Source organism: Aspergillus sclerotioniger (assembly GCF_003184525.1).
Source record: "Aspergillus sclerotioniger CBS 115572 chromosome Unknown BO94scaffold_22, whole genome shotgun sequence".
NCBI lineage: Eukaryota > Fungi > Ascomycota > Eurotiomycetes > Eurotiales > Aspergillaceae > Aspergillus > Aspergillus sclerotioniger.
This window is the reverse complement of record NW_020291012.1, coordinates 612,799-629,784: the sequence shown is the minus strand read 5'-3', so window position 1 is coordinate 629,784 and position 16,986 is coordinate 612,799. Positions and strand designations below refer to the sequence as shown.

General features: G+C 50.8%; 6 protein-coding genes across 6 annotated transcripts; 4 read left to right on the top strand and 2 right to left on the bottom strand.

Annotated features, from left to right (window-relative positions):
• Window positions 1-1,955: 1,955 nt before the first annotated feature.
• Window positions 1,956-2,417, top strand: BO94DRAFT_162084 (uncharacterized protein). The gene has a single exon (XM_025605873.1). The coding sequence runs from the start codon at window positions 2,076-2,078 to the stop codon at window positions 2,325-2,327; it is 252 nt and encodes an 83-aa protein (XP_025465312.1). The 5' UTR covers window positions 1,956-2,075; the 3' UTR covers window positions 2,328-2,417.
• An 893-nt stretch (window positions 2,418-3,310) lies between these two features.
• On the top strand, window positions 3,311-5,489 carry BO94DRAFT_471198 (WD domain protein; the record flags this gene model as incomplete). Its single annotated transcript, XM_025608371.1, has 6 exons — window positions 3,311-3,912; window positions 3,966-4,060; window positions 4,117-4,520; window positions 4,575-5,055; window positions 5,106-5,253; window positions 5,351-5,489. 6 exons carry the CDS (start codon window positions 3,311-3,313, stop codon window positions 5,487-5,489), a joined length of 1,869 nt encoding a protein of 622 aa, XP_025465311.1.
• A 1,141-nt stretch (window positions 5,490-6,630) lies between these two features.
• Window positions 6,631-8,002, bottom strand: BO94DRAFT_587899 (ATP-dependent RNA helicase eIF4A; the record flags this gene model as incomplete). The annotated part of the gene is made up of 4 exons (XM_025615862.1): window positions 6,631-6,650; window positions 6,702-7,595; window positions 7,659-7,913; window positions 7,972-8,002. The coding sequence occupies 4 exons, from the start codon at window positions 8,000-8,002 to the stop codon at window positions 6,631-6,633; spliced, it is 1,200 nt and encodes a 399-aa protein (XP_025465310.1).
• A 189-nt stretch (window positions 8,003-8,191) lies between these two features.
• BO94DRAFT_537325 (SF3a splicing factor complex subunit PRP9) lies at window positions 8,192-10,233 on the top strand. The gene is made up of 3 exons (XM_025612242.1): window positions 8,192-8,365; window positions 8,427-9,829; window positions 9,889-10,233. Exons 1-3 carry the CDS (start codon window positions 8,276-8,278, stop codon window positions 9,911-9,913), a joined length of 1,518 nt encoding a protein of 505 aa, XP_025465309.1. The 5' UTR covers window positions 8,192-8,275; the 3' UTR covers window positions 9,914-10,233.
• On the bottom strand, window positions 10,110-11,059 carry BO94DRAFT_161816 (terpene synthase family protein). The gene is made up of 2 exons (XM_025605872.1): window positions 10,799-11,059; window positions 10,110-10,734 (listed from the first exon to the last, which is right to left on the bottom strand). Exons 1-2 carry the CDS (start codon window positions 10,927-10,929, stop codon window positions 10,341-10,343), a joined length of 525 nt encoding a protein of 174 aa, XP_025465308.1. The 5' UTR covers window positions 10,930-11,059; the 3' UTR covers window positions 10,110-10,340.
• Window positions 11,060-11,674: 615 nt separating this feature from the next.
• BO94DRAFT_548426 (ATP dependent DNA ligase domain protein) lies at window positions 11,675-16,978 on the top strand (the record flags this gene model as incomplete). Its single annotated transcript, XM_025613398.1, has 12 exons — window positions 11,675-11,821; window positions 11,920-12,395; window positions 12,455-12,590; window positions 12,643-12,719; window positions 12,775-13,362; window positions 13,418-13,479; window positions 13,554-13,624; window positions 13,850-15,069; window positions 15,121-15,181; window positions 15,227-15,900; window positions 15,952-16,480; window positions 16,505-16,978. 12 exons carry the CDS (start codon window positions 11,675-11,677, stop codon window positions 16,976-16,978), a joined length of 4,515 nt encoding a protein of 1,504 aa, XP_025465307.1.
• Between the last annotated feature and the right edge of the window lie 8 nt (window positions 16,979-16,986).

Here is a 16,986-nt window from a genome sequence, read left to right as displayed (position 1 = left end):
TCAGGTGCTAGGGGCTGGGCTGGGTTGCATTGGGTTATGTCATTATGATGGGTGGGGTGTTGGTTTGGGAGGTAAGACTACTACTGTGTATCATGTTTTCTTTGTGTTTGGGGTTGGTTTTGGGTGTTAATGGGGATATCTTGTATGATGTTGGGTTCGTGGTGAATGGATGTGTTTATCGCTTCTTTGCCTCTTGTTTTCATTTGAAGAAATGGGTTGGTGTTTCAACGAGATGTATGGGTGGGAATGCTGTGTATGGGCTGTGGCCTAGTCCGTGAGGAGATCCTGTAAGCCTGGATGTTACTTGTTCTAGACGGCCGTGATCTGATTTAAGCATGTGTGTCTTGGATCTTGTTGGTGGTTGCGTGAAGGCTACTGGATGGGCTTATTTGGATCTCGGTCCTTCCGGACAAAGAGACTTTATGGAACACAACATCGCTGAGGCACCGCAATTGGACGATTCATAGCGACGCCAAGGCAAGCTGTTTGTTCGATTGGGACGATAGTCGGTATCCTTTTGTGCCATGTACCGTCTACTTATGTAGCGAACGGCTGTCTGTCCAATGGACCCTGTCCAACTGGAAACTCTGACCCTCTCATGAGAAGACCATCTGTCCTTAGGTTCTAGATCCGGAACGAGTGTGAATTGGTCCCTGAAGTAAGGAATTCAGGAACAATATGTCCCGTGGAGTCTAGATCCATTTACTGGACCAAGGAGCATGACAATCCAGTCCCCTGGCGTTGTGAGTCTAGCCCATAATGCGAGAAATGGCTCGGCAATTATACTTTCAGGGCGTAATTCACCAGAGCGAAAGACTCATGTCAGGTTCCTTGATCTTCATCATTAAAATGTATGGATCAAAGCTGGCATGCAGCTCACAATTGGCTGGAGGCATGTCTTGACGGTCACAAAAACGACATATTTGGTACGAAACTACAGTCGCAGTCAGCATCATATCTGCTACATTAGTAGGATTCATCTGATTTGATGATTGGTGGCTCTCCGAATTTTGAGAAGATTCAGCTCTAAAAACTCCCAGCTCGAACTTGATTGATGAAGCCAAACAATTAAGACAGAGAAGACACGCCGGCAAGCAAAAGCAGCGGTGAAGAAGGCCGGGTGGTTGTAGTAAACTTAGGATCGCATTCGCACCGTTTCAGGTACTAGCAGGGTCTACCAATCCAATTGTTCCCAGAAGAACCAGAGGGGCCTCGTGCTCGAGCCTGTCCAGCCAGAAACACCCAAAGACAATTGCGGGGAAACCATGTTGCCAAATCGTCCATCGCGAACAATAGTAGGTAGAACCGTAAGTCCTGAACTGCGATATTACAGTCACAGCTCGGATGGATAAACACGGCTCCCAGAGGCATTTTCTGAACGCGTGAAAGGCAAGGGAATCGCATCCGACGAAGTCTAGCAAGGCCTGGGGCCCCCACACCGACAGAAGCGCCTAATCAAGTCATCGACACGCCCACTTGGGTCCATCCCAGTGGTACCAGATGGCAGGCCTCCACAGTGGGCTGTTGGGTACAATGTACTAGTAGCAGGGTGTGGCGTTATTGGGCTGCATGGCGTACCGTGCTGTTTCGAAAGTCAGTGCTGAGATGGAGAACGATCTATGGAGACCAAGCCCTAGTAGATAAGGATTCCGTAAGGAGGAGAGTATAAGGCCCCTGGGCCCGAAGCGCCCCTGACACTGACATGGGAACAGCTCATTCGATGTGCCCGAGCGGGAGGTGCAGGTGATACCTAGTAGTAGGTGGCAGTGATGATCGGAGACCCATTTGGGCCAACCGTTTGGCCATGCCCCTTGGTTAATCGAGGATGGTGTCATATCGGGATCTCCATGTCAGCTGCTCTTCCCTTCAGGTGATGCGCGTGTAAGTATGTAAGTATAATCACATCAACCAGAGGGGGAGGGAGGTGGATGTGATTGGGACACTCTCTGTTCTACGACGTACACCTGAAGTCTGGAGCACAAGGGAAGGAAGGCCGCTGAGGAAAGGGGGATAAAAAAAGAAAGGAAGGAAGGAAGGAAGGAAGGAAGCGAGCGAGGCAAAGGAAAAGAGGCATAATGCGCAGCAAAAAAGGCCTCGAATTTGGACGGGTGCAGAAATCGAATGTTTCCTTCTGGCTGCAGGCGATAACCTTTTTCAGTATCGTCATACGGTATTGTATCATCGTCATCATTCATCGTCGTGGTCGGCAATGGCCTCGCCCTTTGTGTAGACGGTTGACATGGGAAGGAATCTCTCTCCCGAGAATCTGCTGCACTAACCAGGTTTCGAGTAGAAGAATCAACGATCTCCCATTAGGGTTTGGGTAGGAGTGGTGAAACCGTGCACTGGTGAACTGGTGAACTGGATTGTGATTGTCGGGACTGCTGGGCCCCACGGAGACGCCGTCAATCATCAGTCAGTCAATCAAGTCAGACCAGCCGCCGATGTGCTTCGTCCTGCACTTCCGTTCCTCCAGCTTCCTCCTGCTGTCTGCTCTCTCTCTTCACTTCACTTTCCGGCCATACATCCTCGGTAGACCCCTCGATCTGTTCTTTGATCCGAGTTCCCTCCTGACACCGTGCGTGTCATCTGTCCTACTCCTGTCTTTCGTCCCCGACACTCGGTCGTCTTTCCCCGGACTTGACCCTCCTGGTCCGATAAGACCTCCGCCCGACGACGGTACGAATTCCCCCTCCAACCACCCAAATCATCCCATCCCACAGACCACGGGCTGATTAGGAGCGATAATCTAGGCTCGCCACCGATATCTATCACCCGAACAACTCGCATTGATCGGCCTCCCGGGCTGTTCAACGAGCTCCAAAAGGAGGACCGAAACTCGGCGAGTATCAGTGACCCGCCACTGATATAGGTCTGCTCTCCTGGTTCTTCTACAGAGCCAGGTGAAAGGGCAGATCTCAAAGTTTTCGATCTGGCAGACCATCCCCCCGCCTACATACCCTCCTCCGCCACTCCCGACCACCCCGATCCTCCTATCCCCCTCGAACCTACACCGTCACGTCGTCAAACCACTTCCGCTCCGGGCGGCCCTTCTTCGTCATCCCTCCAAAGATCGGCAGTCAGCAATCGTTACGGTACAGCAGGCGCCCCTGGAATATATTATCCGTCATCTGCTCGTCGACGTCGCCGTAGTACACCCGATACGCCCGGACGTACTACCGAGGGGTTAGGAGGTTTCGTGGAGGATCGTACGGCAAGCGAGGCCGGGTCTCAGGCATCAAGCGGATTCCAATCACGCGCCCCGTCAGAGGGCTACGAACCATACCCCAAGCGCAGGCGCCTGGCAAATATGCGGCCAGATGGTATTTCTAGTACAAACGGCTCCTCTCATGCGTTAAATGGCTCGGCTGCGTCTCCGTCCCAGAAGGCGGCTTTCTCCCACACCCTGAATGGCCAGGGCGCTTTTGCAACATCCCACAGAGGCGTACGCACAAACGGATCGCAAAAGGCGTCAGTCGGCCCTCCTTCATACTTTGGGCATGATCGGGAAGAGGTTACCCGAATCCTTATTCAGAGCTTATTCGAACTTGGCTATGATGGCGCTGCGACACTGTTGAGCAAGGAGAGTGGGTATCAGCTGGAAAGCCCAGCCGTTGCTACATTTCGGAATGCAGTGCTGGAGGGACGGTGGACGGAGGCGGAGCATATACTGGTGCAGTCCTTCTATCCAGACGGAGGTGGTCGGGGAGGTAGTGGCGTCGACCAAGGGACGAATAAAGAGAAGCTGGTGCTGGTGGAACACGCTCAGAAGAACGAAATGCTCTTCTATTTACGGCAGCAAAAATTCCTTGAGTTGTTGGAAGCCCGTGATTTGGCGGCGGCCTTAATAGTTCTGCGGCATGAACTAACGCCGTTGAATTATGACATAGGCCGGTTGCATGCTCTTTCCAGGTAAGACTAGATGTCTGCGCAGTCATGGAATATCAGGAACTGACTGTATATAGTCTTCTCATGTGTCCTCTGGAGCACCTCCATGACCAGGCTGGTTGGGATGGTCCCATAAGCTCTTCTCGAGAGCGTTTATTATCAGAACTGTCAAGTGAGTCTCATACCAATACCCGGGGTTTTATACTGCGTATTTTTAACACCCAACAGGGTCAATATCACCCTCTGTGATGATTCCCGACAATCGTCTCGCAATCTTGCTAGACCACGTTAAGCACAACCAGATCAACCAATGCCTATACCATAACACTGCATCTCCCCCCTCGTTATATTCAGACCACATGTGTGACCGCAAGGACTTCCCTCTGCGGGCAAGCATCGAGTTAAGCCAACATTCCGACGAGGTCTGGTGGTGTCAGTTCTCGAATGACGGGACCAAGCTGGTCACGGCAAGCAAGGACCAGACGGTGATCATCTACGACACGAGCACCTTTGCTGTGCTGCAAAGGTTATTGGGCCATGAAGACGGTGTTGCGCAATGTTCATGGAGCCCTGATGACTCTAAGATTATCACATGTTCACAAGACAAGACAGCTCGGGTTTGGAGCGTTGAGGTATAGTGCACCTTTCTGTTTGGAGTGGATGGTGTTTGTACTGACAATAGGCAGACTGGTCGTTGCCTTCTGACCATCAACCAACACCGTCATCCAGTGACAGCTGCAGCATGGGCTCCTGATGGAGAATCTTTCGTAACGGGCGCTCTTGATGTAAACGCGCAGCTATGTCATTGGGGCATGCGTGGTCAGACTCTGTACGTCTGGCCTGACGGCTTCCGCGTTCAAGACTGTGCTATCACGCCCGACGGGCGGCGCCTCATCGCCGCGGATCTTGACCAAAAGGTCCACGTTTATAATTTTGCTACTCGCGAGGAAGAATATTGCCTCGCACTGAAAAGCAAACCAACTTCGGTCGCTGTTAGCAGGGACTCGCGCCATATGCTTATAAATTCCGCCGATGGTCAAATACAGCTTGTTGACATCAACACCACCGACGTGGTACGGCGCTTCTCAGGGCAAAAGCAGGGCCATTTCGTCATCCGCAGTGTCTTCGGTGGAGCCGCTGAGAACTTCATTGTCAGCGGAAGTGAAGGTGAGAAGTCACGTTGCGTCCACTGCCATCTTTAGCTAACGGTGAGCTAGATTCTCGAGTTTACATCTTCCATAAAGAAGCCGGGACGCTAGTGGAAGCCTTGGAAGGGCATATACGAGGTTGCGTAAATTCGATGTCCTGGAATCCCCGAGATCCCGGAATGTTCGCTTCCGCGGGGGATGACTGCTTGGTTAAAATGTGAGCTTCATCCCATTCACTTTTTAGATTCACTCGGCCCTTGACTGACACACCTCCAGTTGGACACGTGAACGTGATGTGCGACCCAGTGTTGCAGCAGGCAAGCACAGGGCCGTGTCGACAGGTGGCTTTACTCGTACCAGCGCACTACGGTCAACATCCAGCTTCAATTAAACCCCGTTCCTAGGAAGGAGCATGCAGTCATACATCATTTACCAAACTTGGAGGCTCTCTAATCCCAGGAGCCAAAACCCCCCCTCCTCTTATCCTTCTCATCCCATATCCACTTCCCGCGTTTTCGCTCACTGCATATACGCATTTTCTGGCCCGTCAGTGATCCATCTAATACAGGTTTCCGGCGCCACTGTTTTGGTACAGATCAATATATGCTTCGCAATCATTTTTCTGTTCATTCATCATCATCATCGTTATGCATTGCCGTAACAGGCCCTGCATAGTTATTTATCCACCCGCACCCATTCATAACGTGTTCCCACGTCTACTACATATACAGAATCGACGCTTATCTTTATCGGTTGTTATTGGCTGAAGTCAGGAAGGATTCAGGGTTAGGTCAGGCGGAGTGAGACTTGGTTTTTTGTCTTCGACCAAAGTATAGTCTGTACCTCTTTATCATTTCTTTTTTTCCTCTTTTGAAATGAGTCTGCTTGTCTTCTCGCCGTCTCTCTCACTCTCTCTCCAAGGTTGGAAACGAATGGTAGAGTCTGCATCGGGTAATTGAATCGTTTAGTATTTGATTATACGAAGACGGAATCGGCTAGGTAGTGGATGTTGTAGCACAGCTACTACTACTAGGACTAGGCTATATTTATTTTAACACGGGGAAACGTATAATGTGAAATTGTGGGACCACCACAATGATGTGTGCCAAAAAAGGATATTCGGAACAAGGCAGGAACGGTGTCTTGAGATAGACTAAAATTTTGACTTCATCATGATATAACTCCAACTATAGCAAATCCCGAAATGAAAACAGATCAAACGCCAGAGATATTCAGAGAAGATAGTGCAAAGATAGAATGGCAATTGATATCCTGAACGGGCAGGCCGCTTGGTCGAGGGTTGCGCCGCAATACGTATTCAGACATCACTTTGAACTGGGTCAGATCTTCATCTTGGGGTTAGGGACTGGTCGGTTGGTCATGTAGACTAACCAATTTGATTATTTTCCCATTTCCTCCACGCGATTTTGGCCCCCCAGGGCACCGGGGACGGTGTCCTGGGCCTTTTCCATCTTTCTCAAATGCATGAAAAGGAAGTGAGCACAGTACTGCTCGTATACTCGGAGTCTGATGCTAGGAGATGGTTCGTAGGTCACTTTTCGAACGGGTAGATGAACCAGAAAAGAAAAGTACATTAAGACAAGAGATCGGCAACTGGCGATTTATTAGTTCGGACTTGGTTGTCAGAATTGATGAAGAACTTACCATTCATGGGCATCTCGTCGATCTGAGTGGAATAGTACAATTCGATATCACGGAGAATGCGCACGTCATCGCTGGTGACAAAGTTGATGGCAACACCCTTACGTCCGAAACGACCACTACGGCCGATACGGTGGATGTAGTTTTCACGGTTGGTGGGCAGGTCGTAGTTGATAACCAGGGACACTTGCTGCACGTCGATACCACGTGCCCAGACGTCGGTGGAGATGAGTACACGAGAGTTGCCCTGGCGGAAATCCTGCATAATACTGTCACGCTCCTTCTGGGGCATCTCACCGTGCATGCTGGACACGGTGAAGTTGGCCTCGCGCATCTTGTCGGTGAGCCAGTCGACCTTGCGGCGAGTGTTGCAGAAAATGACCGCCTGGGTGATGGTCAAGGTATCGTAAAGATCGCAAAGGGTGTCGAACTTCCAGTCTTCCTTCTCAACGGCAATGAAATACTGCTTGATTCCTTCGAGGGTCAACTCGTCACGCTTGACCAGGACGCGCACAGGGTCGGTCATGAACTTGGTGGTCATGTCCAGCACATCGTACGGGAGGGTGGCGGAAACAACGACGACCTGGGTGGCAGGGGGGAGGTAGCGGTAGACGTCGTAGATCTGTTCACGGAATCCACGGTTGAGAAGCTCGTCGGCTTCATCAAGAACCAGCATCTTGATGTGACGGGTGCGCAAGTGGCGTCTGCGGATCATATCTGCGACTCTGCCCGGTGTGCCCGAGACCACATGCTGGCCATAATCAAGCTTCCTAATGTCCTCTCCGATATTCGTACCTCCGATACAAGCGTGGCATTGGACGTTCATGTAATCACCGAGAGCCATGATGACCGACTGGATCTGGGTGGCAAGTTCGCGAGTGGGGGAAAGGACCAGCGCTACAATGAGTGAGCCTTGCGATGACTAGAAACAAGTGGTTTAGAAGTAAGTAGACTACATACCCTGAGACTCCCGGACAACAGTATCGATAACCTGGAGGATACTGATCGAGAACGTAGCGGTCTTACCGGTACCGGATTGCGCCTGAGCAATGGTATCGCGACCTTTGCAGATCTGGACGATGGCACGGGACTGAACTGCCGACGGAGACTCGTATCCATAGGCGTAGATACCACGAAGGAGGCTCTCCTTCAAGTGCATGTCCTCGAAGGTAGGAGCAACCGTGACCTCCTTCGAGGTGTTGAACTCCATCCGGTCTGGGTTTGCGCGATCAGTATACAGGCGTACAATGTTGAGGGTTTTCTGGTGCCCTACCATCAGCGCGTCTGTCAATGCCGTCCGCCATATTGAATGCACCAGGTCTGTAAGCTGTAGAAACCGGGGGAAAGGGAATCGACTCGAGTGGGTGGAGGGAGCTGGCCTGGTGGAGTAGCAGAAGAATCGCCCAGCTTCTCCGGCGCGACTTTTCGCAGCGACCGAGGTCTCACCGCCCGTCACACGTGACGGTATCTCGCCGCAAAGCTCTCATGGATGGCGTCGACCTGCCCGCCAACATCTCCGTCCCCAGAAAGCCTTATTCTTGCCAGAAGACCGGTGGAGCCTTCTGAAACTACTCACCATGATTTTCGAAGAGCAAAGATTCATCCACGAGGATCTTGAGCGGTTGGAGCAGGCGATCGCCGACCGCGTTGCTGAAGAGCCCCGTACCGTAAGTGGCCTCCCAGTTTCCAGCTTGTTGCTCTTTGTTAACTTGCGCTTCTATCCTCTAGATTCGGGATCGCCTGGCTCGTGATCATGAGGTCGCAAATTTTTTAAATCGCATCGAAGACCAGTCCAAGAGGTTGCTCGATATCTACAAAGATGCCGACGGCGCGCGTGAGAAGGAACTCCAGGCTGTCTCGACCGGTGATCAGTTCGAGGAATTCTACAAACAATTCAATGAAATTAAGGATTTCCACAAGCGCTACCCTAACGAACCAGTCGAAAACCTCGAGCGCGCTTACAAGCGCCGTCAAGCCGGGGAGGGCGAACCAACTGGAATGGAGATTGACAACTTGTTCACTGGTGAAGAGGGTTATGGACAGTTCTTGGACCTTACGACATTGCACGAAGACTATCTGAACTTGCCTGGTATCAAACGACTCACCTACGTACAATACCTCGACGTGTTCGATGCGTTCACCCCCCCGCAACTTCCTATCAAGCGAACCAACAAGCTATCCGATCGGTATTTCAAGTATGTCGGCGAACTCGCGAACTATCTCGAAAGCTTCATCAAGAAGACAAAGCCGCTACAAGACCTAGACAAACTCTTCGCCAGCTTTGATGAGGAATTTGAGAAGCAGTGGGCAGCCAATGAAGTTCCCGGTTGGACCGAGGAGGTTGTTGAGAATGGCACTCAAGGTCCCAAGACCGAGGGCTCCGGAGAAGGTATCTGGTGTGCTGACTGCGAGAGGGAGTTCAAGAATGAGAATGTTTACAAGAACCACTTGACTGGCAAGAAACACGTCCGGGCAGCCGAGGCCCGCAAGGCTGCTGGGGATTCCGGTGATAAACCGGCACCTTCTGCAGGCAACGGCACATCATCCGTCGCCCATCGTCTTAAGGAGCGTGCGGTTGCAGAGAGAGAACACCGGGCGCGTGCCTTAACGCAGGTCCTTGAGCCCGAGCGCCAAGCAACCAAAATCAACGTGGAGCGGAGACAGGGTATGACTGAACGTGAACGTCAAATGGAACTCGAAGCCCTGCTTAACGAGTCCGAGAACCCTGGCGGTGATCGCGCCGGCGATCAGTCCGATGAGGAGGACGAAGACCGTATTTACAATCCCCTCAAGCTGCCACTTGCTTGGGATGGCAAGCCAATCCCGTACTGGCTTTACAAGTTGCACGGCCTGGGAGTTGAATACCCCTGTGATATTTGCGGTAACTTTGTGTATAGGGGTCGCCGTGCCTTTGACAAGCATTTCTCAGAAGCTCTGCATATCTTTGGTCTGAAGTGTCTCGGCATCACCTCCAATACCAACCTCTTCCGCGAGATCACTCGCATCGAGGATGCGATCAGGCTTTGGAGTAAGCTGGAGCAGGACCGCAAGAAAGACAGAGACGGTCGCGACAACGTGGTACAGATGGAGGACGCAGAGGGCAACGTGATGCCGGAGAGGATCTATCTCGAGTACGTTTCCCCCTCCTCGACTCCCTCCCTCAACTACAAGATATGCTAACAATTACCAGTCTTCAAAAACAGGGTATCCTGTAACGGCAGCTTCTGTTCCTTCGATTCTTCCTGTCCTTTGCATTATCTTTCTACATACCTCAGATTCAAAAGCCTGGAGTTTGGTGGGTGTCTTTTCTCTATTTTTCATAATGTTGCGTGAATCACTGGGATATTCTTGGTTGGGAACGGCTGTATAGGAACAGATCCGAGAAGATGCAGCTTTGCGTTTCATGTATTCTACACCTGACTACTGCCATCATCCCTCGAGACAATAGAAGAAAAAAGGGTGACCACGGGTCATCTGGTCCACGCTAGCATCTCAAAGTCACATAACTCAGCTAGAGCACAAGTGTGATGATAAGGGACTGCTCCCTGGAAGCCAAACATAGATCTATATCTAAGTTTTCAGGTACTCCCAGAAATAATATCAATAACGACCAGACCAATGCCAGCCGGCGTTCATCCACACCTACTCAAAAACCTGATACCGAGGCGCGGTGGAATGCCAGTAACAGCTACCACCAACATACAATTCAATGGCCTCAAAGTACTGCACGATCTCCTGCGAGACCGGCCTCTTTAATCTCTCCTCCTTGAGCTTTGCAGCTCTCGACTCCTCGTCAACGATGATCCCGAAAAGCATCATCCTTGCTGCATCTGCGGTAACATTATGCTCCTTCATCAGAACCATCACACCATTTTTCATCCGATCAGTGGGATGGTCCCTCTCGACATTCCAACTGAAGTAGTCATTGGTCAGACCGAGTACATTCCCCATGGCAATATCATATTGCTCGATACTAGCGTAGTCTTCGTCACTGAGAGCCATTCCCATTCCCCAGCGGATGAAGTACGAGGACATCCTGCGCGTTGGCTATTGATCAGTTTTCTATATTTCGGAATGATTGTGAGGGAATGACAACTGACCAGTAGCCACAATTCGCAATGCGATGGGGCATGTACTCCTCCATTCGTGTGAAGTCGCCCCCGATATTGTCAAATGTCGCCAAATATGTTTTCAGCATTTCGATCATTGCGGGTGCCTTCTCCGGGTCCATATCAATAGTTTTTTGAAGCACCCCGGCGAGGGTTCTCAGTCTTGGATTATCTCCATTTTAGGCTGCAATGCTGTCAATCATTGAGGGATGAGGGGTCCCTTTTATAGATTTCTCTGAGAAGCTCTCGTGTGAGGCAACGGGGCACGTTTTAGCTTCTGTTGGGATGAGGGTACAATACATTAGGGTCGTAGTGGCTTTCATGAGTCTCAACCAAAACAGTTCCCCAGAAACCTATCTGGGCAGATACATTGACACGTACCTTAAGTTCTCCCTCGTATAGGGTGAGAGCCTATAGTATCAAGATGCCGGACACCGTCATGGATGGACATCCAATGGCAACGGCTGCCGAGAGAAGGGACAAGCAAGGCCATCCTGCAACGATCCCGATCCAGCATCCAGCAACGCTTGATGCACCGCACTGTAGCACGAATATGACAGCATGACACTCGCTCGGGAAGCAGGGGGGCATCTCGATGACAGGAGGCTTCCGCCCCCAGAGGGCTACTCCTAGCGTCGACATTCCGCATCTGGACTCCACTCATGGAATGGTATCGACGACATCATGCGTGGCATTGAACGCAGTACTCAATGTTGGGGTCAACACTGTCTCCCAATATTTATCTGCCATGGATTCTGTTGAGTAAGAACCAGCAAAAAGAAGATGGTTCTTCCTTCAACGCTTCCTCGCCGGTGTGCCTTCGCATCACACCTCCATTGCATCGATCGTTCACAGGGAACCATTGCCATGTCTTACTCATTCATCGATCACGTAGGCCAGGGGCAACGGCTTGGTCTGATGGCCATGGTGCTCTTCGCAGCGTTGGTGTTGCGCTTCGCGATGAAGTTGTCTCAAGCCCGAATGAAATTTAGGAGACTTCGGTCCCAGCACATAGTATGTCTCTGGCTTGTACGAAGTGGATATGCAGCTGAATATCGCAGCCTATTATTCCCCATTCCCTGCTGTTCGGTCATCTTCTCGTCGTCCTGCAGTTCTACCGAGATTGGGCCTTCGACGCGAACTTCATCCAGACCTTTGGCTTCTACATGAGTAAATACTGGATGAAATTTTTTCCCGGCGAGAAAGAATGCCCCCCAGTAATATACGTCGATGTGTGGCCGATATCACGGCCCATGGCATTTTCCTTGAAAGCCTACGTATCTAATCAAATGGAGATTGGGAGCAGCCTGCCAAAATCTCCCATGCAAGGAGTCTTTTTGGATCCCATCACAAGCGGGAAGGACCTCAACTGCATGCATGGTGAGTGGCGCATGTGGCGCTCGAGATTCAACCCGGGATTCAGTCGAGGTAACATCCGGACCTGGATCCCGGCTGTCCTGGAGGAGATTGAAGCCTTCGCCCATGCACTCAGAAACCTGTCTGGTGGGACCGGTGAATGGGGTCAGGTATTCCCCATGGAGCAGATATCCAGTAATCTCGCTTTCGATGTCACGGGGAGGGTAGTTCTGTGAGTCTTGACCAATATCACTCTTTTACTGTTGCTGCCATCCGGCTAATGGTGCCCAGTAACACTCGCTTGAACTCTCAATCGCCATATCCCTCACCCTTTACCCTCGCCTTTCGAGAGCAACTAGCTCGCATGGAAGTAACTCTAAGCCCTCGCAAGCTCCTGTGGAGGGCGACTCCATGGTTTAAACTCGTGGTACGACGCAAGCGGCAGCAGCTCTTCCATTATATTCGACCATTTATCACAGAGAGCATTGGCGGGTTACCCCAGGCCCACGCACGATAATCCGGTCGGCAGTGGAGGAATACTCCAGAGAGCTTGCAAGTAAGGAAACCGGCGTTAATGCCCCAGACGACGACTTCATAGAATATGTCTTCAGCCAGTTGATGATATTCTTCTTTGGTGGTGATGATGCGCTATCCATCACAATTCCTCGTATCTTCAGACAACTGCAATTGAATCAGGAATGCGTGGCCAAGTTGCAGGCTGAACATGACGCAGTGCTGGGCTCCGATCCAAGCCTAGCTGCTGTTAAGGTCCGGGAAGCACCCCATATCCTGGATTCACTACCGTATACCTTGGGTGTTATTAAGGAGACCCTGCGCATGAACCCCGCTACCATCACCGTCCGGGAAGGCTTGCCTTCCTTCAACTTTCGGATTGATGGTGCAGACGAGCCATGGCCGACAGATGGCTTTGACCTTTTCGATAGCTCCATCTCCATTCATCACGATCCAGAGGTCTTCCCTGATCCCGACAAGTTCATCCCAGAACGGTTCCTGGTCCCAAAGAGTGATGCATTGCATCCAGCCAAGAACATGTGGCGTGGGTTTCAACTTGGGCCTCGAGAATGTATCGGGCAGGAACTGGCCATCGTTGTGCTAAAGCTCGTCTTAGTATTCACTGTCCGAACATTTCATGTTGAAATGGCCTGGGACGAATGGGATGAATTGCGAGAGCTGCAGGGGTAGAAAGTAGATCGACGGATGGTGGTAGGGGACCGCATGTATACCACGCGTAAGGCAACATCACACGCCAAAGATGGTGCTCCGATGCACGTCAGAATACGGATCTCATCCGACAGGTAATACATAGCAAATGTGGCTGCTCGGATAGGGATGGGTTCTTAATCCCCTGGCGACTTCTCCATCGCCTTAGTCAAAGCAATCAAAAGCAATCAAATACCGAGAGCATTGACCTCATGCTACACGGAGATGAAGAGTAGAGTAGTAAGTAGTAAGTAGTAAGTAGTAAGTGGTAAGTGGTAAGTGTAACAGAGAGACTATTGGTTTGCATCACGTGTTTCCGCGCTCCGCTCGCGTCGATCCATTCAAAATGATGCCCCGCGTCTTCCCTCTCATTTGATCTGGACGGGCTCTTCGAATTGTGTGGTCGGACAACCTTGCTCAATACTTAGCTTGTGTTTTGCCGATTGACGCGTGTCAGACTATCAGTGCGCTGCGTATGACACTCATAACCGAGCTGGCTTCTTCAAACGTCGCGCCCTCCGTCACGACTTCTATATGGGGTTCAAGTTTGCTCACCTATGCGATCTACTATCATCCCTCGAGAGCAACAGGCTCGTGAAAGCTGCTCATGAGGCCAAAGCCATCAATTCCGATGCTCGGGCCGTGACTCGATGGTTCGCCCAGTATGACAAGCAAATCCGTGATAACACTACCGACCAATTGGCCCTTCTTTCCTGCATGTTTCCAGAGAAACGGACGGACCGCGTCTATTGGCTACAAGCGACAAAGTTAGAGAAAGTAATAGCTCGGTGCCTGCTCCTGGGAAGTTCCCGGCGTCAGGAGCTCGAGCGCTGGTGCGTCTCGGGGGGGATAGATCTAGGACAAGCCGTGGAGAATGTCATGCGACAGGCCGAGAATCATGTCATCAGTGGGCAAGAAGTCACTGTGGAAGAGATCGATTATGCCCTGAAAAGGATTGCTTCTCGTTGCAAGTTCTCCGGTCCTCAGGTGCGAAGACAGCGTACGGCTGTTAATGTGGATGAGGAGCTATCGTCACTATATCGACGACTGAGTAGCAGGGAAGCCAAATGGCTCACACGAATGATACTAAAAAGTTACTTCCCTGTCATTCTACCGATGAAGTTGACTATGAGAAGCGTCCATTTTCTACTTCCGCATCTACTTCTGTTCCAGGATTCCTTTGAGAGTGCTTTGAGCATGCTCACCTCTGGCCCTATGAGCCATTTTCCTCCACACCCGGAACCTGATCTAGCCCAAGATCTGGGACTCATCGCCTTGCGGTATCTCAGTCCGGATGTCGGAGTGAAGATAGGACGCCCGGACTACTATAAGGCTAGGAGCATCAAACATTGCTGTCGCATGATTGGCAACCGCCGTATGAGTATAGAAAGAAAATATGACGGTGAATACTGCCAGATACATATCGACCTTTCCAAGCGTCTGAATCCCATTCAGATATTCTCCAAGAGTGGCAAAGATTCAACTGAGGACCGGGCCGGCATCCATCAAGTCGTCAGCGATTCCTTGAAACTAGGAATGCCCGGTTGCAAAATCTCCCGTCGATGCATTCTAGAAGGTGAATTGCTTGTCTGGAGTGATAAACACGGCAATATCGTGGATTTCCACAAGCTGCGTAGATTTATATCTCGATCGGGCACTTTCATCGGTATCGGAAGCGATTCCCCGTGAGTGGCATGGTACATGAAGCTTCAACGTTAGATTCTGACTTTGACAAGGCCACAGCCGTATGAACACTTGATGATAGTGTTTTTTGACATCCTACTCGTCGATGACAACGTGTGCTTAAAGCTTCCACATCGGGATCGATGATTGCTTCTCAAGGATATCATACAAGCTATTCCTGGACGCGCTGATATCTCTGAACAATGGGTCTTGGACTTCTCGCGTTATGAGAGCCAGTCACGACTGGAGAGTATTTTTCAGAAAGGCATATATCAGCGATGGGAGGGATTTGTGCTGAAAGGATGCGAAGACCCCTACTTTACAATATTTCCCCGCGAAGTGAGCAATTCCTCCGGCCATTGGATCAAGTTAAAGAAGGACTATATACCAGGACTGGGCGATACCGTGGATCTTGCAATTATTGGTGCGAGGTATGACTCTCAGGATGCCATGGTGCTCCAGCGAGTCAAGAAACTGTTATGGACAGAATTCTTTATCGGGTGCCTTGTCAACAAAGAAGATGTTGTGCAGTTTGGTGTCACGCCCAAATTTCGGTTATTGGATGTCATCAACCACAACTGCATGAATATCAAGCATATGCAGATCCTCAGTCAATTTGGAGAATTCTCCGCTTGCAACACAGACTCGGGACATGGCTTCATGCTTGAGTACGGGGAGAGTATCAGCACAAGCCTGGATGTCGTCTTCAAGAACCCCTTCGTTGTTGAGATGTTAGGCAGCGGCTTTGAGAAGCCATCAGGTGCCAGATATTTTGCACTTCGCTTTCCAAGGATTATCAAGATCCATTGGGATCGATCATTTGAGGATGCAGCGTCATTCTCAGAGTTGCAGCTACTAGCGGAAAATGCCTGATCTGTTCCCAGCGAGGACCCCGATGACCTGGAGTACGATTCCGCCAAACGGTTGAAGCAGGGAAATCCTGCATCAGACTATGGTACGGATAATTCACAGAGCCTTGAGACCACAGAAAGCTCTCTTACTAGGGCTAGTGAAAATCAGACTAGCGAGGTATCCATACCCCTTTCGAACCTTGCATCGGCCTCTCATGGCTCCTTGTGTGATCCAACAAGACAGCGACAGCCAAAACGTCGTCATGAAACCAGCGCCATGCAACGTGTCATTCCCATTCATAGGGACCCAAGTGGAGACTCATCACCATCACCACCACCACCTATGGATTACAATGTGCATGGCCAGTACTTGACGGACAATGAGAATCTGTCTTCCCATACAACAGGCCAAAGGAAGAACTCGGCCCACATAACCGAATCTTCTCACAAAGTGAAGGCTTCCCGAGAACGTCAAGGGTTTGAGGCCCCCAGTGATCCACTCAAATCTACAGAAGCCAATCTGTCCCGAGGATATCCCAACCACATCCCTACTGGGAGTCAAGTCGTCGTTACCAGCCCCTTCTAGAAACCAGGAAAACGCCTTCAGTCACCACTGAAGCAAATCCCTATATACGTCCACCACTTCTCTCCAAACGAAAACCTCACTCCCCTTCCTATCCCAGCTACATGGCGAACATCGTCTACTCTCAACCCCTTCCTCCGCACATTACTCTCCCAATACTCTCAATCTCTCCTCAAGACATCGAACCCTCACGCCGCCTCCCAAAACACAGTCTACGGCCTGATCATTCTACCCAGCAAGCAAAACGCTCTCGGAACAGTCCTTCCCGACCTCAGAAGAGGGCTATCCAAAACCCTACAACCTTACCACCCCGCCAATCCCCAAACCGGGAAGATCTTCATCCTCGACTCGAACCTCCTCAGCCTCACCACCACAACTCACAACGACACGCGGTTCTGCCTTCGCCAGACCTGGGAAAACATCAGTAAGGAATCCTTCTTTGCTTGTGTCAAATGGAGCTTCAAAGGCCCTCCGTGACTCACAGA

Bases quoted from the DNA above. Each gene is read 5' to 3' on its own strand.
- BO94DRAFT_537325 (XM_025612242.1), top strand. From the start codon at position 8,276: ATGATTTTCGAAGAGCAAAGATTCATCCACGAGGATCTTGAGCGGTTG. The intron at 8,366-8,426 runs GTAAGTGGCCTC...TCTATCCTCTAG, and splicing joins TTGCTGAAGAGCCCCGTACC to ATTCGGGATCGCCTGGCTCG. The intron at 9,830-9,888 runs GTACGTTTCCCC...AACAATTACCAG, and splicing joins CCGGAGAGGATCTATCTCGA to TCTTCAAAAACAGGGTATCC.
- BO94DRAFT_162084 (XM_025605873.1), top strand. From the start codon at position 2,076: ATGCGCAGCAAAAAAGGCCTCGAATTTGGACGGGTGCAGAAATCGAAT.
- BO94DRAFT_161816 (XM_025605872.1), bottom strand. From the start codon at position 10,929: ATGGACCCGGAGAAGGCACCCGCAATGATCGAAATGCTGAAAACATAT. The intron at 10,735-10,798 runs GTCAGTTGTCAT...GCCAACGCGCAG, and splicing joins ATTGCGAATTGTGGCTACTG to GATGTCCTCGTACTTCATCC.